Source organism: Diplotaxodon limnothrissa, linkage group LG10, assembly GCF_057381915.1.
Source record: "Diplotaxodon limnothrissa isolate DT_005_m linkage group LG10, D_limnothrissa_male_GT1.1, whole genome shotgun sequence".
NCBI classification, from domain to species: Eukaryota; Metazoa; Chordata; class Actinopteri; order Cichliformes; family Cichlidae; genus Diplotaxodon; species Diplotaxodon limnothrissa.
Window position 1 is genome coordinate 29,657,404 of NC_140605.1, and position 12,199 is coordinate 29,669,602.

Below are 12,199 nucleotides of genomic sequence, written 5' to 3' on the forward strand. Positions count from 1 at the left end.
CGGGCTATTGCGTGAACTCAAATGTATGACGACCCTGCAAACAAGCAAACAATCCAAAATTCTCCCTGATTTGAACCAACAATGATAAATGTGTGAGTAAATACGGGCAACAACCTGTATACAGGAAGGATGGAAAGTCTAGGCTTCATTATTTACTAACATAATTATTTAAGACTAGATGTTTAGTCTGTTTGTGATTAATGAGAAATGTATGTTATAAATTCCCACAGGCCAAAATGACGTCCATGCCCGATATAATCAGCTCACTGTTATGTGACATTTGACAAGCTGGATTTCAGTGTTTCAGACGCCCAGCTGTTTTAACCACCACCCAAATACATTTTTTCTTTCTTTTTTTTTTTTTTCAATCACCCGAGATAACATCGTCATTGACTTATTGTCGAACAATACCCTTGCTTTTACTTTGAAAGTTCAGCCGCTGCTATCAAGCTGTTGGAATGCTGGTTAGGTCACTGCTGTGGTGGTCCTCCGTCAAATAAAGGAGGAACAACTTTAACTACAACCTGAAGCAGGTGGAGAGCTCGTGATATATCTGATACCCTGAGCTCAGAGCAGAATAAACTACTGCAAAAATGAAACATATTTAGTGTTTTTTCTGTATCTTCTCAGAGTTATGAAGTAGAGTAAAGACAGTTTAGCAATCTAAACCAAAGGGATGGAAATAGGAGTCTGAGGCTGGCTCTTAAAGCTGGATCAAGTATCAGTGACAATGGTCAGATCTATTTAATTCAACTCTATGCTGTTCTTTGTTTTATGTGCTGAGTAAAGGATGGAGGAAGCACAGCATGGCAACCTGCAGGTATTTCCTACCTGCTCCAACAAATTTTATTTCTCTTTTTTAAATTTTAATTGCAAACTGTGGTCGAAGTGAGCTGACACGACGTAAAAGATCTGGTGACAACAATGCTTTGGTTCGCCTTCTCTCCCTAGTTTACTTTCACTGTCATTGTGTTCGGCCAGGTAGAAGTTATCTCTAGACTATATTCTAGACAACGTCATAAAAGGGAAAAAAAATGTCCTATTCTGATTGCACAGAGTTAGTGTTTCCACTGATGACTTGAGATCAAAGGGTTAATGTCAGAGGTAGAATCCAGGAAGACCTTGGCGTGTTGTAACACTTGTTGTAATGCTTTTATTGCGCTTACTGTATGACAACATGTTGTCACCTCAGTTAATGCTATTTCCTTTCAGCTGTGTCTGTCAGCTTCACACCCAACGCATGAATGTGAGAAAGTTCAGGAAAGGGAGAAACCGTGTGACCGTAAATGACAGCAGTGTGCAGCAGCCTGATGACTCTCTCTCTCTCTCTGTTTATTAATTTTATATAGTTGGATGTATTGTTCAGTCATATCTTATTTTACCAAGTTAGGAAAGCCATTTTACGTTGCATTACATGTAAAGGAGTGATTCACAACTTAGCACTAGTTTTAGATCAAATACCCAAAGCGAGGCGCTGGTATCGTTGCAGAAAGGGAAAAAGTTGTACTTGTGCATGTCTATAATAATAATAATGAGACCAGAAAAGATTAAATTCAAGAGAAATTATTGTCATAGTATGAGATGAACGTGCCATGTTTTATCTTTTCTTGATGTGATTGAGAGTGCACAAAATTTTAACAAGGACCCCTCACCACAGCTTAACCCCCCCAACCCCACACACACAAAAACAACAACAATAAACAAAATCAATAAACAATAAACAGTCCAAAGCAGCATCTGTGTGTTTTGGAGAAGGAATTTACCTGTGGTCTGACGGTTCTTCTGTCTCTGGCCATTCTCTCTTTAAATACTGATTTGCCAGCTTCTGCAGGGCCTGCAAAAGAGGAAGTGAAAAACAAAAGCAGCGGTGACCTTTCACCTTTGACACCACTCCACATTTCACACGTCTCTTCTTCACAGAAGATGCACTCAGAGGACTGTGACCCTCCCTGACCTTGTCCTATAAACCAGCGGGTGGGCAGAGCACGAAGAGACAAACTCTACTCTACCCTTCAGGCACAGATAGAGTAAACTCAGTAAAAACAGCTGTGATAAAAGTAAGCCATATGAAACTGTCCACATTCACTATAAAGTATGTTCTCTATGGAATGACTTCACAGTGCATGGACTCGTTCACCTGTCAGCCAGAGCCTTGTTTGGATGCTGGCTCACTTGCTGGTTTTTATGCTGACGTGGGCTCTTTTTTTTTTAGCAGAAAAATGTAATTTATTTAGACCACATTCAGCCCTGGAGATATATTAGGTTCCTCCACCTCAGCCAATGGTGAGGTTAACCTTTGAAGGGCCAAAATAGCAGGACAGGGTGAGAGCAGGAGAAGACTGAGTATGTTTGGTATGTCAGAGAGGTGCGCTAACCTGAATAAAGTGACGAAAAGCAAACATGAATATCTTTAGTAGGGCTGCCACAAACGATTATTTTGATAGTCGACTAGTCACCGATTATTTTTGCGATTAGTCGACTAATCAGATCATCATCCATTAGACGTAAAACTACAGCTTATTGCACCAGCAGCATCTGCTCTTATATAACTATCATTAGCTTACAGCTTTAAGTGTTTAAGGTCTGTGCTAACTAAAAATAAAGACAAGATGATAGTTTATTGAATTTTAATGAAATTTGCAGATTGTTTCGGTGAAGATTAATAAACTCCTTGCTATCTAAAATATAACAGGACACTGGAGTATATTCTGGAGCATCTCACACTTCTGATAATCAGCTGTCTGCTTGACGTTTATTCAGCTGTGTAAAAACTATAACTTTAATCTCAGACAAACTGATTTACTCAGGAACAAATAAAATACTAAAAAAAAAAAAAAGCCAAACAATAACATTTTAAGTTATCTAAGTGACTCATATATATTTAACCTGAGTAGCGAAAGACGGCGGTGGGTTTGAAAACAATTTGCGGGGAGTCCGGTGTTCTCACGGCGCTAGTGAGCCTAGCCCCCGGCTCGCTAACGAGCTAGTGGGTAACAGATGTCTCCGAAAACGTCGGAGCGCTTTTGAAAATATGTGGTGTCCTGATAAACTGAGCAGATATTTGAGGTTTACACAGCTACATTCTCGCCTGAAAATATGTTAAACGTTTATTTTGTGACCCAGAAAGAATAATAAGAGTAACATTAAAACTAACTAGCTGCCGCCATTGTTGGAAACTGTGCCGGGCCGCGCTATGAATTCTGGGACACAGCTGCTTCTTCTTCTTCTTCTTCGGGGTTTAACGGTAGCTGACATCCTTGTACATGCAATGCTGCCATCTTCTGTTTCAGTCCGTTATTACACTCTTAAATCCTGCCACTTATTCCTGCGTCTTTTGTGATCGTACAAAGTTTCAAACGACGCGTCGACTATTAAATCAGTCGTCGACGATTTTGATAGTCGACGTAATCGTGACTAGTCGACAAATCGTGGCAGCCCTAATCTTTAGCAGCAGACATATAATGTTGGAGCGACAGTATTTGTATTAAAAATAATCAACGCTTTAAATAAAAAGGCTGGAGTATTAGTATTAGTTATTTATCCTACAAACATATCTGTGTGATGAGAATCTGCAGGCGAGTAGCAGCCTGAGCTACACTGAAAACTGGCATTTAAGTGAAATATGAAGGAAATTCAGCATATCCAGGTCACCTTATCTGGCTTCCCTTAACCTAACATCATGAATCAGGCTAAGTGGTCACATGTAGGTGGCTATCAACTGAATAACTCAATGCAATGTTTCCCAATTTGGCTACAAGCGAGTTAAGATGGAAAAGGCGCTTTTGGCAGCAGAAACATGGATATGTCTACTGGGCTTATATTTATTTTATTGTATTCTTTTAAACAAACAAAGATAAAACTGTAATTTTAGAAAAATATTTGGCAGTATAACACATAATACAGGCTGAAAGCAGCACAGCTGCTGCAGACAAAGCAGCAGTATGACTTAGAGGGAAAGCGTATTATTAAAAATGTTGTCTAAATGTGTGTAAGCCTTAATCAGTAAGGCTGGAAAAGTGTTTGACTGTGTAAGTTAGCAGTCTTATCACAGCTCTGTCATTAAAGGCAATGGATAATCTGATGTATAATTACAATTTTTATTTTGTTAAATTAATGTTTACACGACTGTAAGATCATTTCAATCTTCCAGCTCGGTAGCATTTAACAGTCTGACACAGAGTAAAGAATAGAAAACAACATTAAAACACAGGCTTAGACTGCTTCCAAATTTAATTTAAGAGCTATGAGGCTTATAGAATAAAACTGTTTTCAAACTGCAGCCAAGAGGAGTATGAGAGGAATAAAAGAAGAAGAAGAATTCATGTTTCATGCTGATGCTCATCAGGGAAAGAACCTCTCACTATCTGCACACAGTGGTCTGAGAGATCTTCCTGGATTGGATCGATATTTTCCAGAGATTTTATTGGTCAGTAGTAGGTGGTTTTGTACCTGCTGACCTCTAATCCTGAACACAACCTGTTCCACAGCAGGTTAGGTCTGCAACAGAGCTTATCATGGCGATCTAACATGGAAAAAAGTGAGCTGCTTTCTGAAAACTGAGGGTTACACCTGAAGCTACCTTCACTAAGCCCCAATTCTTGCCTTGTACTCCAAGGCTTCGGTTTTGTCCCATGTAGGTAAACACTTGTGTGGAGAGCAGAAAAGGGAACACATTTCCCAAATTACAACCTGGGAAACAAATCTAATCTCACCCTGGACACAAATGAAAACCCAAATCTTGTCTGTTGTCTCCAGATAACAGCCTCAGGTAGCCTGTTAGTGGTGTGCTTGAAGCATTTGCTACTGTTTTCAAATGGTATGTGCAGACATTTATCTCATACAGCAATATATGAATCCCACAAAAGTAAAATAAATACCTAAAATTTATTTGTATTAATTTCATGCCAGAATCAAACTCATTATATTCAATATAGTGATGCATGTGAGAACACCAGGAGAAAAAAAAAGCAGCAAAACTTCATTTATAGATCAGTTATAATAGTAATAACAGATTGGCTTCACTTCATTTAAACATCTTATTTTGTGAGGATTACCGGGCTTAAACTGGGGAACAATACCACCAGAACAGAATTTAGAGTGGATAGATCTGGGTGCAGACAAACTGACTTTCCACTTCATGTCAACATTTTCTTTTTATTTAACTCGTGCCTATCAAGAATGTGAGCCCGTCTATCCTCTCTCTGTCCACTGTGAAAAGACAGGCCCTGTCATGCGCTCCTGAGGCAGGCTAGGCCAGGACTCTGAACCCACTGGTCTTGGTGATCTTGGTGCCAAAGCTTCAAAGGCACTACAGACCAGGCCATTGTGAGCTGCAGATAGAGAGATTCGCCTACTGAGCTAGCATCGCAGACACGCCTGAATGGTGTGATGGGAAAAAGGACAGGGGAGGAGGAGGAGGGATGTGAGGATGGCAGAGGAAGAGCCACACAGAGGGGGACATTTAAATCACACCGTGTGGTCTGAATAGCAATCGGCTAATGGCTATAGCAGCTTGCAGGTGTAAGGGACCAAGAAAAAGGCGCATAAAGAAAAGAGATTTGGTAGAAAAAACTGGAAAGATGGGGGTGTTACCAAAAGGAACAAGAAATCCAGAGACACTCTGACCCACTTTGATTCAACCATTGGCAGCGGGTCTCTAACTGATCACATAACTGAGAGGCAGCCCAACCCAGGCACACAGAACACCTTTGAACCTAATGCAGCACTCAATGAAGACATTTACTTCATTTCAGGCCTGCAACGAAAGATTAATGAGTCTGCCAAATTTACAATACATATACGAGACGATATTATTAAGTGTGTTTAGTCAACTTATTTTTCTTCTGTTTAAGGCTCATTTTTGACATGTAAAGAAGCAAAAGAGCCAACATAGAAACTTCATATGATGTTTAAACAGGTCACAAAACGTTGGACTTTTGATTACGGATGTTTTGTGCTGTGGTATTTTCTGGTATCAGTTAATCTAGGGATCATTTTCCCCATTAATTGGTTAATCCTTTAGCCTGTAAAACATCTGAAAATTTGAAAAACAGCTTATCAGATCATCTCAGAGCTCAAGGAAACGATTTCTACTTATCAAATACTCAAATAAAGGAAAATATGATGGCGTCAGTTGTCTTATTTGCCAAGTTTTGGCTGATAAATAACATAAAACTGAGAAAAATCAGATCATGCATATAGTTAGTGAAGAACAACTGATTATCATTTTGGAAACACGGACGCCATAATTTACTCCCCTACAAACAGACTGGGTTTGATTACTGTTCTCCTGTTTATGGCTCAAAGTAACATTTCATTAAGCGTCTGATCCTTTAAATCTTTGAATACAGCAAAAAATAAATGCCCGATTCCCACGCAGACATTAATCCAACCTCTTTTTTCTGTCTGATCAAACACTTAAAGCCCAAGACATTTAGCTTACTGCCATAATATTTACAAATATCAGACAAAAAAAAACCCTGAACTTTGCACACCTGAGAATCTGGAACAACTAAGTTTTTAAAAACCCAGGTGATTCATTATTAATCAAAATACTTTCTCACAGTTATCTTATAAAAGACCACCTGATGTGCTCTCATCTGACAAAGATCTGTCAAGGTCTCGTGTTTATTAAACATGCGAGGATAAAATGTTTGAAACGTTGTGGCATGCATATCCAATAAAACACACATGCACCGGGTTACTGAAGCTCATCTGCAGCCTGAGCTCAACTCTCAGCTGGATACTCACACGTTTCTATTTGAATGTCCTCTCTGCATTTGTGTCAACAGGGATTTTTATTTAAAAGCTTTACTTCCTCTTAGTCTACCTACAGATCAGCTGATAAGTACCTTTAAATATTAATATCACATGCACATAATTTTAACAGCCTATGAGGCTATAAGCCCAAATTCATTTTGTGATGTTATAGATGAATTTATAATTGGAGACACATTAATCTATTGTTGTTCAGTGGTTTTGAAGTTTGCTATTTTCTTGGTATAGGAAAATGTATTTTATGTGAGGTGACGTTTCCTCTTTTACAATCTGTAAAGAACAATATATTTGAATGTGTGTGTGTTTTGTCCACATGACGGGTATTGAAGCTGTCTAATTCAGTGTGGCCCATACACACCTAGTACATTTAAACCTGGTTTATTAAGTCAGGCTTATTTAACAGCTTATTTCAAATACTCGTCTCTCTCAAAGAAGTTTAAATAAATATTTCTCTTAGTTCACCACAAAAATATTCACCTTCACACTACCCCGGTCCTGTTGTCATGCCTCTTACAATCAAGTTCCTCCACAAAAGTCCCTTTTTACTTCTGCATTGTTAAAAAATTGTGTGAAGCCAATCGAGCAACTATTATGTACCCACACTGGAAGTTTTGACAGCATCAATGGAGGAAATTGGTCCATAGACCTGCATTAACAATAGGGCTGCCACGATTAGTCGACTAGTCACGATTATGTCGACTATTAAAATCGTCGACGACTAATTTAATAGTCGACGCATCGTTTGAAGCTTTGTAAGATCACAAAGGACGCAGGAATGAGTAGTAGGATTTAAGGGTGTAATAACGGACTGAAACAGAAGATGGCAGCACTGCATGTACAAGGATGCCAGCTGCCGTTAAACCCCGAAGAAGAAGAAGCTGTGTCCCAGAATTCATAGCGCAGCCCAGCGCAGTTGTCAACAATGGCGGCAGCTAGTTAGTTTTAACTTTACTCTTATTATTCTTTCTGGGTCACAAAATAAACGTTTAACATATTTTCAGGCGAGAATGTAGCTGTGTAAACCTCAAATATCTGCTCAGTTTATCAAGACACCACATATTTTCAAAAGCTCTCCGACGTTTTCGGAGACGTCTGTTACCCACTAGCTCGTTAGCTAGGCGGGGGCAAGGCTAACTAGAGCCGTGAGAACACCGGACTCCCGGCAAATCGTTTTCAAACCCACCACTGTCTTTCGCTACTCAGGTTAAACATGATATATAAGTCACTTAGATAACTTAAAATGTTATTGTTTGGCTTTCTTTAGTATTTTATTTGTTCCTGAGTAAATCGGTTTGGCTAAGATTAAAGTTATAGTTTTTGCACAGCTAAATAAACTTCAAGCAGCCAGCTGATCATCAGAAGTTTGAGACGCTGGATAATATACTCCGGTGTCCTGTTATATTTTAGAAAGCAAGGAGTTTATTAAACTTCACCGAAACAATCTGCAAATTTCATTAAAAATTAATAAACTACCATCTTGTCTTTATTTTTAGTTAGCACAAACACTTCAAGCTGTAAGCTAATGATAGTTATATAAGACCAGATGCTGCTGGTGCAATAAGCTGTACGCTGTACGTCCAATGGATGATGATCTGATTAGTCGACTAATCGCAAAAATAATCGGTGACTAGTCGACTATCAAAATAATCGTTTGTGGCAGCCCTAATTAACAACAACAACAACAAAAAAACCCCACACAAATCAAAACTTCAAACTTTAAAGTCCAACCAATCATTGATTAATCTGGCAATAAATAAATAATTAAATAAAATCAAGCATTTATGTGCCTCAGCCAATCTGACCGGATTAAAGAATCTGCAGAGGATCCCAGTAAGTTATACTTGTAATACCTGTATTCCATTTAAAATCTTAAAGGCTGGGTAAATTACACATTTTCAGCATTACTAGACAAAAATAGGTCTTCCACTTGCGAGTGAATGTGTATAAAAGCCAAAGGTCAAGATTCACTCATTTGTACGCACATTAATTAAGGGGAGAGCTACAGGTAGGGTTGACTGATTATGGGAAAAATCTAAATCCAAATAATAAAGATTAAATGTAACTTTCTTTTCTTTTCTTTTTTTTGGGTCAACACAAAAATCGAGCATTAAACATTGTGATCTCAGTACTCACACCTTCTGATTGTCTCCTTGAGGATCACAAATAGGATACAGGAGACAAGGGGGTGAAACTGGCCAACAGCCAGTTAGAATGCGCTTGACTCTGTGCCAAGGACACCAACACAGCTCACACTTAAGTTATACAAAGACTGATATTGTGTAACACTGACCCCAGTACCCTGTAGCCCCGCAGTACTCCCAAAAGGATTGCCTGGGGAACCTCACAGATCCATAAAACGCATGCAAACTGTACAGTCAAACTCCTATGACCCCTCCAGGAGTTCTGCAAAGGCAATGAGCGGGATTCACATATTTCAATTAACTGAACAGCCTTGGCTGCAAGAGTGTTTTTTCCTTCTACAGAGTTTGACATAACTGATGGCCAGTAAAAAAAATAGTTTTTTGGGTCAGTGATGATGTTTCCACTAAATGCAATTATGTGAGACAAACAGCTAGATGAATGCTATTTTTCTGGCTGTCAATGCTGTCATTTAAATCAAAGGAAGCATTTCAGGTAATAAAAATCACGTTCTTATTGTCATGGTCAATGACTCCGGTCATGCAGCATTTCACTTTCATTTGAGACTGTAAAACATATTTAAGAGCATGTGTGAATAAAATTATTCACACACGCCCACACATATTATTTAAAAAAACTTATTAGCCTGTTTATCTATAGGAAAAAGCTGCTATCACAGCTGAAGTGAAGATGTTACTTTCATAGATTAACGAGGATCTGCAGCTTCTCATCTCTGACATACAGCGAGCAGCAAAGATGCAACAGCACAACTACAACAACGAACCCAGTTGGAGTGACAGAAAACACTTTTCTAGAGTCTACAACAGCTGTGGTCACAACCAAAACCTCTGTTAATAAAAAGCCAGTGGGGTTCTTAATAAAACCAACTTTTCAATGGAGTTTAAGGGAAAAGAAAAACAGTCTTTGGTTAGATTGCCACGATCACTTTCATTGGCATTTCCCTTGTAATTTTTCCAGGCTAACAGTGTCCATCCTCTCTGCAAGTCAAAAAAAGGGGCACGGAGTATTCATTTCAAAGCTTGATCAGCTTATTTTACCCAACAGTGTATGAAGTAAAAGAAATTAGCTTCTTAAACAAAAGGCTAGTAAAGTTGACATAAAATACTGACACTGCACTGTCTAGTGGAATGTTAACCAAAGCTCTGTAAGGACGATAAGCTCTTGAGCATGACAGAACAATCAGGAACAGATATATACACACTGCAGAAAAGCATTCATTTTCTCTTCTTCTGCTGATGTTCTTTCCCTTCAGCTACCAGCTGGGCTTATAAAACAGATTAATCCTGTTTCCGTTTGTTTGACTTTTCACAATAAACCTCTTGAGCACCAGACACACATGGGCAAACACACATGTAAGGTTGCTGGTTAGATAACTACAGATGAGTCCCCTCTTTTCACAGAGCTGGTGGACATTCCTCACAGGGCTGCAAGACCTGAACAGAGAGGGGATTTTCAAACATTCGACTGGCGTCTCTAGGAAGCTGCAGGCAAAAACAACAGAGCAAGGAGGAAACGAGCCAGCGGATGGCTGGTGGATGCCGTTCTTCTCTCTGTTGTGGTGTTTTTTTCTGCGGCTGGTTTCCATTCATGAGCTATCTGGCCACATGAGAACTAAAAGCTTTCTTAGGGCCACATCCTCAACCTCACTGTCATATGGTGTGTTTGGTGGGCTGCATCGTAACAAATAAACATATTTTTAGCAACAGAAATGACAAGGCAGCACAGCAGCGATGCTAACGAGCATCAGTAGTGGCGTGAAGAAGACGACAAAGAGATTTACTTACCTGGGCGTAGTCCCGCTCTATAGCTGCCCTCTTTTGGCTGAAAGTCCTAAAGAGAAGAAAAGGGAGTACATTTGTAAAACAGCACAGCACAATTATGGATAAGACAACATACAACAAATCTACTGTTTGCATCCATAAATAAAACCAGGATTGCAAAGACAATATGAGTTGTGTTTACTTGAACTTCAGATTTTCTTGCCAGTCTATACAGATTTCCAGTCAAAATGATCTTTCACTGTCATCTAATAACACACAGACATACATTGCTTTCATAGCGTGGTCAGAATGACACTTTGAGGTATATGCCTTCTTCTTGTTGAGTGTATGTACCTGTCCTTGTGGCAAAATGTTCTGGAGAGACCTACTACAGTGGGAATTACCACAAAGTATTATTGGATTTTGGATATACAAAAGAAAGAATCAGCATGGCCAATATGTTGGCTGATATTAGCTATACGCCTATATATTGGTATTATATTGGTATCCTTTCCACTAGTAAGCACTCGGCTTGGCTTGACTCGGTTTCAGTCATTTTCCATTACTACTGAGTACCACCTCAAGGTGGATGGGGTCGTCATAGCAACTAGGGCTGCCACGATTTGTCGACTAGTCACGATTACGTCGACTATCAAAATCGTCGACGACTGATTTAATAGTCGACGTGTCGTTTGAAGCTTTGTAAGATCGCAAAAGACGCAGGAATAATAGCAGGATTTAAGAGTGTAATAACGGACTGAAACAGAAGATGGCAGCACAGCATGTACAAGGATGCCAGCTGCCGTTAAACCCCGAAGAAGAAGAAGCAGCTGTGTCCCAGAATTCATAGCGCGGCCCAGCTTAGTTTCCAACAATGGCGGTAGCTAGTTAGTTTTAATATTACTCTTATTATTCTTTCTGGGTCACAAAATAAACGTTTAACATATTTCAGGCGAGAATGTAGCTGTGTAAACCTCAAATATCGGCTCAGTTTATCAGGACACCACATATTTTCAAAAGCGCTCCGACGTTTTCGGAGACGTCTGTTACCCACTAGCTCGATAGCTAGCCGGGGGCTAGGTCACTAGCGCCGTGAGAACACCGGACTCCCGGCAAATTGTTTTCAAACCCACCGCCGTCTTTCGCGACTCAGGTTAAATATATATGAGTCACTTAGATAAATTAAAAATGTTGTTGTTTGGCTTTTTTTTTTTTTTTTTTTTTTTTTGTATTTTATTTGTTCCTGAGTAAATCGGTTTGGCTGAGATTAAAGTTATAGTTTTTACACAGCTGAATAAACATTAAGCAGACAGCTGATGTTTATTTGATGTGTGAGATGCTGGAGAATATACTCCGGTGTCCTGTTATATTTTAGATAGCAAGGAGTTTATTAAACTTTACCGAAACAATCTGCAAATTTCATTAAAATTGAATAAACTATCATCTTGTCTTTATTTTTAGTTAGCACCTTAAAAGCTTAAAGCTGTAAGCTAATGATAGTT

At 39.2% G+C, this 12,199-nt stretch overlaps 1 protein-coding gene across 1 annotated transcript in view; it reads right to left on the minus strand.

The window, feature by feature from the left end:
- Positions 1-12,199, minus strand: part of LOC146624698 (F-BAR and double SH3 domains protein 2-like) — a 44,932-nt gene that overhangs the window by 25,439 nt on the left and 7,294 nt on the right. Inside the window, exons 3-4 of the mRNA XM_085364697.1 lie at positions 10,722-10,767; positions 1,764-1,834 (exon numbers count right to left, since the gene is read on the minus strand). Of these exons, the coding sequence (XP_085220823.1) occupies positions 1,764-1,834; positions 10,722-10,767 (117 nt within the window). The remainder of the gene's footprint in view (positions 1-1,763; positions 1,835-10,721; positions 10,768-12,199) is intronic.